Source organism: Rhinolophus hipposideros, assembly GCF_964194185.1.
Source record: "Rhinolophus hipposideros genome assembly, chromosome: 16".
Lineage (NCBI taxonomy): Eukaryota > Metazoa > Chordata > Mammalia > Chiroptera > Rhinolophidae > Rhinolophus > Rhinolophus hipposideros.
The window spans coordinates 782,984-799,152 of record NC_138062.1 but is presented as its reverse complement, the minus strand read 5'-3'; the positions used below and the strand labels follow the sequence as shown (position 1 = coordinate 799,152).

The window sequence follows — 16,169 nt, the reverse complement described above, 5'->3', positions numbered from 1 at the left end:
GGGTGGGGGCATAACCCAGGGAACCTGTCTGGTTGTCTGGCCGCAGCCTTCTGGCATCGCCCACTAAAGTGATCTCACTCTCATTTTGCAGCAGCCAAGAGTTTGCTGAAGAAACCAGATGGAGTAAAGGTAAGCTAAGCAGTGTCCTGAACCATTTCTGACTTCAGATGCTGGATAACTTTTACATGTTAAATATAATGCGTAAGCTTTCGCAGCTTGTTTTTTATGGTTCCTGTAAAGAATGCAAGTTGAAGTATAAAGTAACACAAAAAGATGACTAATATTTATGCCAAAAAAAGCTGTGTTTTTCTGTTTTATTACACATTAAATAATCATGACAAAATGGTACTCTTATGTGGAGTTGCTATGGAAACTTAGCCACTGGGCCTGGAAAGTGGCTGGATGTCCCTGTGAGGGCAGTTATGTGAAGGTCTTAGTGGTCCCTGGGCTTCTTCCATCGTGAGGTATCAAGACGGACTCGAGGTGAGTGTTCTGAACAAATATGAGAAATATTGTCAGAAAAAAGACAATAGCAGTGTATTTTGACTTTCTCAGATTTCTAAACAAAGTAAAACAGCTGATTTCCTGTTGAGTGCATTTGTTTCATGGAGATTTCCCTTAGGTTGACGGTCACCTCATACTTGCATCACGGTGGCCATCTTTCCAGACTGTTGCCTGATGTCTTGTTTCTTTAAACACCTTTTTCTCTCCCAGTGGCAGATGCAGACGTGCCTCCTGAGCACTTGCTCATTCTTGGGAATTAGTTAGTATTCTGACACTTTGAACTTGACCCAAAGTCTGGTGGCCAGTTCGTTTTGAAAATATAATGTAGAAAATCATTTGTCATGCGTGTCCATGCCCGTCACTTCCTCCCCACCAGTGTGTGTGACTTGGCAGCTTCCAGAGCTGTGGTTACCGTGCACAGTGGCTTTCCTCAGCCTCTGACGCCCTCTTCTTTCTGCAGAGCGCATTCAGTGTCAACTTCAGCAATCAGTTGATTCTGCCTTTTTCTCAGTTAACATTGGTGGAAAGGTGATAGTTTAGCTTTTCCAAATGTTTTATTCTCCTGTTTTTCTATGCCATTCAGCGATGCCGAACGCACCGTTCCTATGGAGATACTTACTGTCACTACTATCCATATATAGAAACATTTCCTGAACTTTTTCCTTCTAGTCAACTTACAGCATCTCTTTAAAGACAAAATTATTCTGTTCTCCGTGCTCTGATTCCTAAAAATTCAACCGGTCATATTTTTTTTCTTTCCTTTCTCTTTGACTGGTCAATTCAGAAAAGGAAGTCCAGTTCGAGTGTTCAGATGATGGTGAGAACCTCAACCTGCCGGATTTCTCCTGGGAAAATTCACACCTAGGGACCCACGGCCTTATTTACCTAAGTCAGTTACACGGGGAAAGTGTAACACTCTTACTGTTCAGGGCTGATTAGCCAAAAAAAACATAGTGTCCACATTCACATAATACTGTCTTTCTTTCAAGTGGAGTTTTCTAAATTTGTAAAAGTTCACACCTTCATACGCTAGTACAGGATCTCTCCTGAGGACAAGGTCCCATTTCCTCTTGAAACTAAAGAGACCGTGACATAATGAGTGTCTGTTCACTGATGTGTGAAGAAACGCTGTAGGATTATTTATAAGTGCTGATCGTGACAACTGAAGTAGGAGTGACTCTTAGTTCAGACACGCCATTACACCCCGACCGGGGGTTTATAAATAGTGTGGAAGTGGGCTTAGCTGACTAAGCACCTTCAGAGGAAATGCATCTTCACCTGGAAACCAAATGGAGCTAACCCCTGGGAAGTAGGAACACCTTGTTCTGCCTCGTCAGGGTAATTAAGGATCTGATTTGATGCAGGTTTTTTTTTTTAAGAAAAACTCTCTGCCTCCATAACATGAAGTGACTGTGTCTCATGGGCCAAAAGTGCCAGAGTTCTGCGCGTGGCTGAGCCCACACTCAGTGGTGGTCACGTGAAAGCCAGTCCACCCCGCCTTTTCCTTACGCGTTCTCCTCTGATTCTCCAATTAGTTAACATTACACATACCTTCTAAAGGTTTCCTATAGGGCGGAAGACCCACACGACGCTTACGTTAACAACATTTCTGTCTGCACCGAAGCGTAACCATGCTGCTGCTGGAATTCATGTTTAACAGGACTTGCTGTGCCTCGCAGTCCAGGGTGGGCGTCCAGACGGAATGCCCTGGTGGGGGAGAGCAAGGGCGTGCACACAAGTGTGCATGGGTGTGCACGTGGGACATTTGTACCCAAATAAAGCAGTTCTGGCAACCACATCCTAGAAAAAAAGGCAACTGTCTTGCCTCAAAACCAATACAAATAAAGACTTCCTCTTTCCTTCCTTGCACCCACTGACAGGCTCGCACACGCCTGAGAGCTGCACGCATGTCACTCGTAGGCCCTCTGCCGGGTAGGAAGCCGCTGTGTGTCGCCAGACACCCCTCCGCTAGGCAGCTGTCTGCGCGCACTGTCCGTGCTTCTCATACGTTCTGTCCTCGTGCAGAGACAGAAGTTGAGCCCCCTTTCAATAGCTGCGTGTCTCTCATCTCTGCTTGGCTGTTGCCCAAGTTTTATCTTAAATTCTGTGCACTTTTATTTAAAGCCCAGTTTTAAAGAAACTTTATGCAAACTACAGATGGGTGGTTTAATATTTAGAGAGTTTCCCAGGAAGGGGCATCAAAGGTTCTCTTTCTTTTCGTGCATGTCACAGAGCACAGCACCAGAGCTCCTTTAAATAAGACACCAAATCATCCCACGGGGGGACGTGGGGGGGATGGAGAAGGTACCACCTACTGCTTCAGGTTCTGAGCCATCGGCCTTCTCAGCGCCAGTTTCAATACGATCTGTGGGTACAAACTATGAAAGGAAAGAATCCCCAGGAAGCTCAAACAACTGGTTGCTGGAATTGGTAAATACTCATGGCATTCATTTTTCTGCAGTATGTTTTTCTTTAACTCTTTATGCACATTTGTACGAAAATTATGGGATGTAGTCCTTTAGACAGTAATAAGGAGAGAAAGTGCCTGCATCATATAAGGGAAGAAAATGAATGTCAGTTTCTTTCCTTGTATGAGAACCATAATATAAGTTGTCATACGTGAGTTTAAGTGAACATTGATTTGTACTTTTTAAGTCTTTCATTCTTCAAGCCCAAACTCAAGTGCAGGTTCAAGTTGCCATGTGTCTGTGGACCCACTGCAGTACCTGCTGACTCTCAGTCACTTTCACAGGGGTCGTGACTTTTTCTCTGAGGTCAAACCCAATGATGTGAGAGCAGGGGAACAACATTACCCAACGCAGTCGTCAACCACAGCAGTTAAAACTTTGACAGAACGAATAGTGTTTTCCTCTGAAACAACTGTAAAAATAAAGTCATTTTACGATCAGAATACAGTAAAGAGTTCAGTTTTGTCCATTCATAATTGAAGATTTTTTAAAGGAGACCAGATTTGCCATTTTAAAAGTGTATTACCAAACCTGCATTTCATCAGAAGATCTGAGTTTTTAATTGGACACCTACGAAGCAAAGTGGTGGTGACTCCCCAGGGAGAGACGGTCCGTGGGGACTTCAGGCTCAGAATGAGATGAGGGGGATCTGTGTTCATTTCACACCCAGACACCTGACCTGGGCTCCCCTGGAGAAGCTCCTGTCCGCCCGCCGAGCCAAAGCCCCGACGTGGGTCTGGTCTTCCCAACGTCACAGATATTGTCCCGCCCTGTGTGTGAACAGGGGACTAGATGTGGTCACTCCCATGATGTCACCGTGCCTTTCAATACCCCCAGTGACTCTTTATTTTCGTGTCTGCATTTCCACCTAGACGTACCGCAGGTAGAGACTTTGTTCCCGAGGGTTAAGGCGTCTCTGTTTCTGTTTTCTGCACACCTACAGATAAACAACAAAGCCAACGTGGTCACTAGCCCCAAAGAGACCGCCCCTCCCCCGGCACTGGTACTCCTGGACTCTGTAACCCTTCCTGCGTTCTTCACTGTTCTCTGTCGTTTCTCTCATGTGCTTTCACTGTATAGACGCATTTATATGAGTGTTTTGTTTCGTTGCGTTTTGCTTTTGTTTTTGCTTTCTAAGATACGGGAAAGTTCATTTTTTCATTTCGTGAAGGCAGTTGGTTGTCAAGCAGTGTGTTTCTAACATGGGGCGACCTCATTTCGTTGTTGGACGTCACGCTGACAGCTGTGGTCTCAGCGACCACCTCTGCATGCGACCCTAGGAATGCGGTGGGACGCGCTTTGGTTGCTCTCAGCTCTCCTACTGATGACAGCTGCCGAGGTCGAGGTCGGGGACCCCGGGTCCTTCTGTGAGGCGCTGCTGGCATCAGGGGCAGCTAAGGGGACAATCGCAGAGCACAGTAAATGCAGACCTCATTCCCTGGTTCCCTCTCACTAACAGACAGCATGGCTTTGGAAGACCTCACCTTCTGACAATAAGAGGCGCTGGAAAATTTAAAGTTTGCGGTTTGCTGTATTTTAAATTAAATTACCACTGTTTCACTTTCATCCAGAGAATGAAACCACATAGCATAGAGCTTTGAATTACCACTGGGGACCAGTTTTGTCCATTCCAATCAGACTCAAGCTATCAACAACTACATTAGTTTAACACTTTGAAACAGTGTTTATGTTAAAATCTGAGATTTGAATACTGGAATTTAGTTCTCTAAGTTCCACAGTATTTTTCCCCATGTATGATTTTGAGAAATGTTTCTGCTTTTTTGCTGACCTCTATACTGTTATTTTCAAAGAATCCCAAATGTCGGGATGATTTCACTTGGGTTCACCAGGAGGCCCAATTTAAAGTCATTTAAAGGAAGATAGCAGCTATGCAGCAATAAAACAGCTGGTGACCCCAGCAGGGAGAGGACTCCGGGAGCCGGTCCCAGAGCGGGCCCAGCTTGGAGGGGACTCTTGGGGGCTGCAGTGACTTCAGTGGACAAGACTCATGTGATGAAAGCACCAAGCATGCCACTGGTGTGGGGACATGGGTCTCTTTTATATCAGTTATTTGAGTGTTACTTTCCATTTGGGCATATTTCTTCAATTTTCTGGTGGAAAGCAATAGCAGACATAATATTTTCATTATGGAAAAACATGGCTTTACGAGCAAATTGTCTGTGTAAATACAGAGGGTGCAAAAGATGTATGCACATTTTAAGAAAGGAAAACTGTATTAAAATTATAATACTCAATATATTCCGATAACAAAAAATGAATACAAGGTATGTTTGACGTCTGCAATTACAAGAGGTGCTCAGGGTGGTTACCATCAGCGTCCAGACACTTCTGATGATGGTGAACTACTGCTTGAGCAACGTTGACCAAAGTATCCACTTGTATACAATTTTTTGGCACCCCCGGTATATGTTCCACAAAACAGAATTTTCTTTTAGGTATAAATCAGCACAGAGCTTAACAACATCATGTCTCAAATTATAGTAAAGATATGATTCGTTCTAGAACCTTTTAAAGTTTCTTAGAATTTCTTAGGGACTTTGAAATACTTTCTTTAGGATAGTCCTTTGTAAGGGTGGTCCAACGGTTCTGGATTTTCCAAGAGTATTTATCTGTGTATAAATATTAGTGATGACACCATCATCGATTCTCAAAGCACTACAGCAGGAAAATGTCTCAAAAAGAGTTTGAGATCTCCCAAGAGTGCTGCTGTCCGGTGGTCTTGGCCATTCACTGAGGAAGGAAGGAAAGCTCTGTGTGATGTAGGCCTTCGTGAAACAGTGGCTGCCTCGCTAGGTCTGCGTCCTTCAAAGCCTTGTCTGTCCGCTGACGAGAATAAGGCCTCTGCATGCTGCTGCCGTCCCGGGGCCCTGCGGCGAGCTCATCGGGAGCTCCCCCATCCGGCTCGTGTTCTCTGCAGCCTCTGACAGTCGTGGACACTGCTTGAGCCCTGGTCACTGTTTGTCCTGTCAGCTGGCTCTCTCCATGCTGTGCCTCTCATCAGTCCGAATATACTTACCAATGCAAACTGTTTCTTTCTCTATTTTGTTCTCACTCAGGAACCCCAAACTACTGTTATCCACAACCCTGATGGAAACAAGGTATTCAGAAAGAAAGATCAACATCGTCTTGCTTTAACAAGATTACACATCTCATCAAATATTCAAAACAAAATTAATTGTCTGAAAATAGGAAAGAAAACCCTTAGCCTTTATCTAGCACACTTTCTTTTGGACCTAATCTATGTAGAACTGTACACATATTTCTGTTTCAAAAGAAAAAAGAATGACATCTTGAAAGAGAAACGAGTGGTATCAGTAGTCAATAAAAGTCGGGTCAAACAAGGTCTTTACGGCAAGAGACTGTGTATCTTAAGCAAGCCCACTTGGTTTTTTTGGTTGATTTTTCCTTCCATGCCTGTCTTGCATTGTATTTTAGATGTATTCTGCATGAAATTTTAGAATTTCTTGCTGTCTCATTCCACTGTCTTCAAAAAAATCAACTTGAGTTCATAGGTATTTGTTTAAGTTTAATGTTGCTTTCGAGTTTATTCTGTTGCCATGGTGTTTTTGTTTTTGTTCTTTCCTTTAAATTCTCTGTTGTTGGTGTTGTTTTGTTGTTTGGCATGAATTTGAGGAGAAGACGGGAGTTTTCCTTCTTGTGAAACATGTTTGTTTGTGTTGACCCATGAGCGTTCCAGTAACAGACAGTGGCTATGCTGAAAGAAGGCTGTACCGTTTCCCCTCCACTGTAGCTTGTTCGCACGCATATGAACTAAGTGACAGTCCTTGAGTACGAGTCTGCAGCGTAAAAGGAGACAGTTTCTGAACATAGTCCACGTGTCCAGTTTATTCTCATACATCATGATAGCTCCAGGGGGAGGAAAAACACTTCATGAGACTTTCTGAAATAAGTCCTGGGTCTTACTTCTCCTTACTCTTATCAGCAATGTTTAAGTCAGAAAACACATTTTTCTCTGGGTTAGCATTTAGTTATCAATATGAAAACCATTAAAGTAAACACCATCCAGTGCTCTATTCTTTATGATGAGATTGATAGTCGTGACACTTAAAATGCTCTAAGTCCCTAAAAGACTGAAGGCTCCCAGGAACATCACACGGGAAAATGGGTTTTGCCAGAATCATTAGCAAGTGAAAGACCACGCACAGCAGCTGGAGTGGACACTTCTAGGTCTAGCTCTGTCCTTTGTAAGAGTCGCTGCATGTTATGTCTTGCTTACGTGAGTTAGTTTCCTCTTAAGTGCATGGGTTTACTTCATGTTGAGCTTAAGTTTGAACTCTAGGTCATGTTAACAAACGCATGAAGACTGGTTTTGTGTGGGTGGAGACTCTGGACACATCTGTAATTAGTCTGTCCCTTTGGTGTAAATATTCTGCCTGATAGTTACACAAATTGATTGCTTTTTTAAATATCGAATCTCTAAAAGGACACTGCTGTTTGCATCATTTTCCAAAATCTGCTCTTCCCTCACGGAGCACGTACTGTAGCTGTAATCAGAAGCTAGTTTTCAATGTTTTCACTGGCCATCAGTCACTCCAAGTGGAAAATCGTGTCTTACGAACATTACTACATTTCTTGGCTAGAAAATCCATTATAAATGGAGAAACGTGCCAAACCCTTTTTCAGGAACATAACTTAATGCTGGCTGTTGCAGTGTCCTTTTAAGTGTGCTTCTGAATCTCCAGCCTCATTTGTAGTTTTACAAAGAAATAGCCTTGTCTTTTCCTTATGGGAGTGGGTTCCAGTAACGGCCAGTTTCTGACTTAGAAATTAATGGAAAAATTCTAATTGTCCTTGGAAGTAAATTACCCGTTATGGTTCCATTGTGCCGATCAACCACAAACGTGGGAATTCTCGAAAGCACGTCCAGCACACCCTCACTTAGCACTGAAGCGCGTTGTCTCTGCAGAGAAACAAGGCGGGTTCATCTGCTGTGCACTCAGTCGGATGCATTGCCGTACACAACGAGGGAAGCGTGCTGACTGAGAATAAAAACTGTTCTGCTTCAGGTTAAGATTCCTTGGGCTGATGGCGTCATTGTCCCCTAAGCCACAGACAGAGCACGTGCTACGGTGCAGTTTAGCACAAACGCGTCCTTAGGTGGCTCTCAGAGGAGGCAGCACGCGTGGGCCGCGTCTGCAGCTCACCTGGGGTGACGGTGCTTCCGAGCTCAGGCGGCCAGAGTGCTCCCTTTGTAAATGTTTGTGGCATTTGGCATTTTATTTCTGTTCAGACCATGTCACGTGTCTGTCCGTTTGCACGTCTGCACACGCACACAGCCTGCCGAACAATTTTGCATGATGTGAACACCACTCGCCAGTTGTTTAAGAAGCAAAGAGTGAAGCTGTTCATTGTTTGCAACTTAAAACGTGTTTTCTCCTCCACAGGAGTCAACTGAGAGTTCCAACACGACAATTGAGGACGAAGATGTAAAAGGTACGATTAACCCAGCGGTGGGAAAGGCCCAGTCGGACTTCCGTGTGTGTCGGGAAAGGATGTGTCTGTCGCAGATAGCTGATAAATGTAGGAGCGAGGCCTGTGCTACGACACAAAAAGAATTTCCTCTTAGTATTTTCTTAACGTATCACTATTGTTTTGAATGCGTGTGTGGGTTTGGTCAGGTTTTTTCACATTGTGTTTTTTTCCCTGTTTTAGCTGTGCATATGTGGTTATTCGAGCATAGTGTGACTTGAAACCAGTAATGACATAATATTAGAAACATAATACCCAATTGTAAATGTGTCGGTCAAAAGGAAACATAAAGTGCGTGTGCACTGCATACATTCCTGAAACCTTCTAGAAAACAGTTTTATGTTCAAGAACGGGGTGTGACAATAACTATTTTTTGAAAACTTCCAGTCTTCTCTCCTGGGTGTCAGTGGATTTGCATTTGGCAGCCTTTTAATCGTGGGTTTTCGCGTACTTTCCTAATGTGCCCTGGCCCCCATGCTGTGCAGTGTCCCCCCAGGTGAGTGGCGCCTGCTGACGCCTCAGCGCCTCCTCCCCCACCCACTCCCAGCGCCCTTCTCTCTGGGGCCATGGCCGTCCTAGAGCGACTCGTTTTCCCTCACTTGCTTCTGCAGTTCTTACTCGCCTTTTGTAATCAGTGTCCGTAGCAACAGCTTCTACAGGCCACTTGTCACGATAGGGAAAGCAGAAGAATGAAAGGAAAGGAAGCATAAAAGAAATTCAGAGAAGTGGTCCATCAGTTAATGAAACCTCCCCTGGAGAGATTACGTACCTAATGGTATAAACATAGGTGTCATTAGCAAGATAGTTTTGAAAATCTGCCTTCACATTACAGAAGAAAGAACCTGGGAACTCTCAGCTCAAGGAGACTTACAGGTAATTTAGGAAATAAAAATGGCTGCGGAGCCAAGTTGTCGGCCAGCTGCCAACTTTATTCTGTTAGGCGCCCTCCCCGTAAGGCTGGCACCCTGACCTGACTCACCTCTCCCAGTGGGAGCTGTGTCCGGCCTTTGTTTAGTAGGTCTATTCACCCCACACTTGCCCCGGAGCTAAAATTTGAACTAAAGTAATTTCGTGAATCATTGGTTCTAGCCCCATTAGATAAAGAGATTCCTGTTTTAACCAAACGAGCATATGTGCTGTTAAGCTTTCCCAATGATTCAGAAAGAATCATCTTTATATGTACGTTGCACTCATTAGCTCTTTCAGCCAAGCAATGTATTTATATGATTTTTACATCTTCCCTTGAGCAAGAATTGGAAAGAGGAAATAACCTGTTATCCACTGGAGAGACTGAGTGTCTGAATAACTGGATGAAACTGGAATACCAGCATCCAGGGAGAGTGCCTGCTGCTTGGTGACCACAGCAGGCTCAGGAGGGCCGTTCCCAGCTCCCTCGACTCTTCTCTGAGTGTTGGTTCAGAATGAGCCCTGTGGCCGCTGTGGGTGTCAGTGTGCACAGCAGCCCGGCCACTCACACCTGACAGTATGTACTTTGTGTGTGTGTGAAGGGAGATGAGGTCAGCAGTTGTCGGAAGCAGCCCTTCAGTCCCGTGTCCCCCGGGACCCCAGACTGGGAGGCGTCAGCCTTTGTAGTTGCACTGTGTCGACACCAACAAAAGCCCAACCCTGAGCTCAAAGAAATGCCCAGTTGGCCGTGAGCCCTCTGTGCTGTGGCTTCTTCCCTTGAAGTCCGTGAAGAAGTGACGTAAGTGTCTGCCTGCTGTTACGTGTGTGGATGTGGTCAGTGTCCGGATGAGGCACGGGTGACACGCGAGGCCTCACTGTGTTCTCTATGATCCACGCCGCCTCGGGCAGCTCACACGGAAACCCTGCGTGACAGCAGGAAGCTGTGGCCTCGAAACGCTCTGAGGATCACCCCGGCCATCGTCCTGACTGCAGGACAGGTGGCACAGAGAATGGTCATCGGTGTTTTCAGAGTATTTTTAGGCTGTTGGTCTGCTCGTGCGGGAACCTCTCCGACCGGCGGCTAGGCGCGCTCCTGCCTGGGAGCGCTGTCTTTCTGCTGTCACTCTGCCGCTGGTTTGGGATGTGTTCTTGACCCCGCCGCTCCGCTAGACCGTGGGCTGAGCTCAGGACCTAACGCGTAGGAGCTCATGGAGACCGTCCGTTCCTTAACCCGACCCAAAGCACAGCGTGTATGGGCTCCACACACGCTCCCCACCCCTACCCCCACGTGACCTTATTGTGCGGCTGAAACCACACTTTCAACGCGCTCTCAAGGTGTGTGCCTGCCGTGCTCTGCTGCGTGCAGCCCCCTCCTGCTGGCTGTCCCCGCTCATACCAGCACCCAACCTCCACGTGACCCCACGAGTGCCACAGCACAAGCTTCAGCCAGTGGTAGCGTCTCCCTGGTCTCGCTGCCAAAGAACACAGGCAAAATTAATACCTGAGGAGGGAGGAGGGGGACCAACAGCACAGGACCTTGGTCAGGCGTCTTCTGGGGGCAGGGAGACAGGCCACTGCGCTCAGAGAAGGAGCACAGGCGCTGTGGGAAGTCGGGACCTCCTGCTCCGAGGGGCCGGCCTGGGGAGCGTGGGGGTGGCCTGTGGCTTCAGGAGGCCCGAGCTGGGCGCTGTTCCTGACCGGGCTCTGGGCGGTCTGTTTCTTCCTCCAGGAATGTGCAGTGAGTGTGTGCCATCTGCAGGCGCCACATCTGTTCTGGTGAGCTCGTCTTAAGCCTTCTGTGTGTGCTTCATCTCTGAGGCTATGACTTAGCCATTTCTCCTATTTAATTCTGCAAACATCCAAAAGACTTAATGAAAACATGAGATTTTATATCTCAATATCCTTTATCTTCTTTTTCAGAAAAACCTCTGGTGTTTGGTTACAATCACATTTTCCTTTCCAAGCTCACAGTGTCCTGAGGGCCTTGTGACAGCTTCCCAGGCTTCCCTTTAACAAGCGGCTACGGCCACCGTGTTCTTTCTCCAAGGCCACGTATTCACGTCCTGCTGCCCACCTTTTGAGCAACAACCTAATTTTGTCCTTTGGTTTCTGGCCAGTGTCCAGATGATTCTAAGACAGGGGATGACGTGCATTAAGCATACACAGGCCACGTGACATGCCACAGGCACACGTGAGCAGGCCCAGAACAGTTCAGGGGTGTGCAGCGCGTGGAGATCCTAACAGGGGAAGCTCTACACGAAACATTTGGGTTCACCCAGGTGTCCTAAAGATTATTGAACACCTGCTATGTGCCAGACCTGGAAAACTAGGCAGAGGCTATGAAGGCTCGTTTCATAGAAGCTCTCAGCCTTGTCGTCTTCTGTGAAGTGACGTCTGCTGGTGCATTTCCCCTGTTTGCACTGCAGTTCTCTTCTGTGTTAAAGGAGTTTTCTTGCAGTGTCCATGAGTAAATGTCCTTAAAGCCTAGTGCAGTCAGTAGTCTTATTTCTTTTGACATGTAACAGGGTACATTTTCCCCTAGGCCAGTGCTGTTAAGCAGAATTTGCCAGTCATGATATGGAAATAAGCACCATGTTTGGTACAAAAAGACTGATTTGCTGCTGGGCCTGCTGTGGTCTGCTTCGCTGTGGTGACACGATGGCCCCCTGAGCCGTCATACCCACTAGCTATGCGGACGTGGCACTCAGGTACCCTAAGGAAGCAGTCTGCGACACGCAATACCTCTGGTGCTTGGTCTGATCTCCTCAGATTAGAACAGAAAACTTACAAACAACACTTGGGTTTGAACACTCCCATCTGTTCAATTGTGTTTTCTTGAAAAATAAACATAAAAACTCTACAAAAGTTTCATGCTACGTACGCTGTAGATGCGATGGTCCTTGTGTAGTGGCCACACTTGCTCACACCTCTGGAGAATGTCCCTCTCTGGTTCCCCTCTTTCCCTTGTGCTGTCCGCGCGTTTTGTTTGGTACAAGTGCACTTGTCCCACAGGCAAATCTCTGACTGTTTCCATACATTCACGTTCACACATGACTGTGACAATCGAATGTGACATGACTGTCATATTCCAGTTCCGTTAACACTCCCGGGTCATGTTATAGCTTTCTCTGTCTCCTCAGTTCTGCTTGCCCCCCACATCCGGTCCCTTAGCAAATCCTGTGGGTCCTCCCTTCCGAATACACGCAGTTCTTCTGGAAGTTGCCTGCAGCTCGCTGACGCACGTCCATCAGCCTGGTTACGGCACCACCTTGTTCTGCCTCTGTTACTGGCATGACGGGGCCGTCAGCAGTCGGCTGCTTTGGCATTACCTGCCCAGAGGCTGTTCCCAGCGCAGTAGTCAGAGTGCCACTTTCCAAACCTGTCAGAGTGTGTGCCGTGTCCGCCCTGTCCCCGGGCTGGCTGCCAGCACCATTAGAACGGGGGGAAAGGCCAGGCCGCCTCCTGCCTTGCCCTGGACCCTCTGACTCATCCCTGGTGGACCTCAGGACACTGCTCCCGCCTCGCATCTGTGTGTGCCGCCCCCAGCCTGCTGCGTCCTGGCACAGGCTCCACATGTCTCTCGGTCTGATTAGATGTGACGCTCTCGGAGCTTGGTGACCCGGTTCTACGTTGCGTCCCCCCACATCCAGCGCTCCCACTCTCCTCTCCTCTGCTTTCCTCTCGGTGTTTATCAGCCTCTGAAATAGTGATTTTCCGTGTTTGTTCACTGTCTCTCCTCCCCTCCTAGAATGGAGGTGTTTTCTCCGCAGAGACTTGTGTCCCCCACAGCTGTACCAGCAGTGTCCTCACAGCGTGTGGCAGTCGCGGGAATGATAAGTGCCTAAGTGCTGGAGGAAGGAGCCCAGTGGAGACCAGCCGGCCACGTCCTGAGATTAGACTTCCCTGAAACTTAGCATCGCATCGCAGCTTTTTAGCGTCAGAGGTTTTTGTCCACATGTCCCCGCCCCCATAATTAGGTGTTAAAAATATAGGAAATGCAAGTTTAAAAAGTAAGACACTGGCCCGGTGGAGCGTGTGCTCTGGCGTCAGAATCCAGCCCTCCATCGGCTGTGCAGCTCGGCCCTGCACACTGAGTCATGCAGTGGGACAGTCACAGCACAGTCTTCAGCATTTCCCTTCAGAAGTGACGGCGTGGCCAGCCCAACAATAACAACAGCGGTACAGGGCCTGCGGGCTAGAGAGGTGTCTGTAGGGGCCCGGTGGCCAGCTGCCGTAGCTACTCAGGACCTTACCTTGTTTCTGACCGCTCTGTACTGAGTGAGTGGAAGGAGCACAGAGGGTCAGTAGTCAGGGCCCATCAGTCGAAAGGGAGCTGTGTTTGGTTTTAATTTCAGCATCACTGCTTCTATTTTCTAAGCCATTTATTTTACACATGTGGGTAGATCAGTAATGGTAAGACCCACAGGTAGAACCCAACAGACCTACATGTGTAAATAACAGAAACTGCCCAACTGCAGGAAATAAATTCATTTTGCTTTAAAACTGAAGTCAACACTTTTGTTTTAATTAAGGTGACACTATTCCTTTCATGTGGGATGAATTTTAAATAATTTTAATCCAGTTTTTGCCTCCATGGCATCACATAACAGGCACTCAATACATTAGTGAATTAAATGATAAGGTTTTTACATTAAGTCCCTTTTGTTTGAGCCCTTAAGATTTTGAGTGCAGAACCTACTTTATTTTTAATTAAACATAATATATTATAACTAGTGACTCGCTCATTGCAACTGATCCTTTCCCCTGGATGTTTTCAAGTGTTTTGAAAAACTGGCTCACTTTTAACTGTGTCCCGATTGTCCCCGTGGCGAGTAACAGGAAAATCTGCAGCCCTACTGTCTGCGAGTAGCCCACCCACAGCTGCAGGGAGCACATCTGTGCAGGTCACGGAACCCGCTCAGGCAAATGGCGTCCAGCCCGTCACAGACGCGGTCCCTCATGGAGACTGTGGCTACAGGTCGGCGCTCCGTCAGAGGGACACTCGCCTCCAGATAGGAGCTTAAGGTTAAGTGTGAAAGGCCAGTTACTGGTTTGTTTTGAAATAATTCCTCACGGCATCACTGGTTTCTTTATTGACATCTCTACATCTGCTTTCAGAACGCCTATCTAGCAAAACATAGATGGCAAATGTTACAAAGAGATTGTTATCATCCAACAGCGTTTGGATAACAGACAGAAACCCATTGCCACTTTGTGTTTTCAGATTAGAAGAGAAAGAACAGAAAGAAATTCCGCTATGCAGTGTCACTTGTTTTCAGTGTGGACGGGGACACTTTCCATGGGGACGTAAGTGGGTCTGCCTGGCGGGGGTGCGGCCTGCTTGCCCTGTGCCCACTTCATCAGGACCACGTGCCCAGCCCAGCGCTGTATCATGTTACACAGTTAAGGCACCATGAGAGACCCCCACGCTTTGGTGAAATGCCCCTGAAAAGGAAATGGTCTCTGATGACAGAAAAGACAGCTCTCTTGGAAGATGACCGTGATTTAGGAGGCGTTTTGACCAGTGTAGGAAGTAAGGTGGTGAACTTATATCTCCCATCAAGAGACAGACACTCGTCCTTCGTAACCTTACAAGTAAAAAGCGGAGTGGAGCTTAATAATGCTACTTAATATGTGACCCGTTACTGAGACGTGGCGTTACCAGTTACGCAGGGTAAATAGACAAACAAAACATCTGGGATGAGTGTAAACACCTGTGCCTGAGTGGGTCTCCTCGGTCAGAACGAGAACTTTCTGGCGTGAGCAGCTGTGAGCAGCACTGGGGAGACCCTTGTCATGTACCATGTGCGGGACCTGCCTGTGCGGGTTCTGACACAGCCTTCACAGGCTTCCCTGGGGTCCCCACGCCGTCTCAGGGGTTCTCACCCTCCTAAACTGAGCTTTGACTGAGCTGTAACTGACCTTTGGTCCTGGACGTCGAGTCACTTCTCCCTGTCAAATCCATAGGGACATCAGAAGAGTTATGGGAATTTCCGTCATTTTGAGAGAGAGAGAGGTGAAAAGAGGCTGTGTCCTGCACACCTGAATCAGTGTCCCAAGCTGTGACAACACTGAGTGTCCCCAGACTGCCGCTGCCGTGTCCTGCTGACACGTCAGACGCATGCGGTCTTCAGGCAGGCGGGCGGCTCCTACGTGCCCAGTGCCCTGGCCGCTGTGTGTGGTGCCAGTGACGCGGGCAGTGCATTTACCGGGAGACGCTGGCATCGGCCCAGAATTGTCCAAATTAAGGAAATTCACTCCTGACCTTCATCCTTTGTTCTGTGACCTTCCTTCACTGGCTTCCGAATTTGCTGTTGGTTGTGGATGCCCTGGTTCTTTCAAACTGTGTGGGTGCAACTGGGTTTGCGGCATTTCCCGAGTTGTCTTCTTGTCCCCCTGCCTCCCCCACTCACAGGGATTCAGTGATTCATGGGCTACGGGGGGCAACCTGCAAGGAAAGCACAAGCGGCTCTTTTGTTTGCAGCTGCTAAAGACGCAGATGAGCTCAAAAGTGCAGGATGCTGTGACGGGTCACCCTGCTCGTCGTTGGCAGGCTCCCCAGGGGAACAGAGAGGGGGTAGGTGGAAGAACTTATCACTTAGGAAAAGGTGAGACTTTCTTATAGTTAAAAGACTTGTACTGCCCAGTGAGGCAACACTGGGGTGACGCGTGCTCAGCTGTCAGCTTGTGTGACCCTGAAAACAGGGAGAAAGACTTTACAATGTCCCACAGGGCTCGATAACTGTGGAGGCAGAATAACGTCTCATCGTAGTGACTAGA

General features: G+C 47.4%; 1 protein-coding gene across 14 annotated transcripts in view; it reads left to right on the top strand.

Annotated features, from left to right (window-relative positions):
- CAMK2D (calcium/calmodulin dependent protein kinase II delta) overlaps positions 1-16,169 on the top strand; it is a gene marked incomplete at its 3' end in the record, with an annotated part of 206,572 nt that overhangs the window by 174,076 nt on the left and 16,327 nt on the right. For 2 of the 14 annotated variants that reach the window (XM_081077257.1, XM_081077261.1), the window contains exons 13-16: positions 92-129; positions 3,916-3,975; positions 6,050-6,091; positions 8,399-8,447. In XM_081077257.1, coding sequence (XP_080933383.1) covers positions 92-129; positions 3,916-3,975; positions 6,050-6,091; positions 8,399-8,447 — 189 coding nt within the window. Of the gene's footprint in view, positions 1-91; positions 130-1,288; positions 1,322-3,915; positions 3,976-6,049; positions 6,092-8,398; positions 8,448-16,169 lie in introns of all 14 variants that reach the window. The other 12 variants (XM_081077265.1, XM_081077259.1, XM_081077254.1 and 9 more) reach the window with 8 other exon arrangements.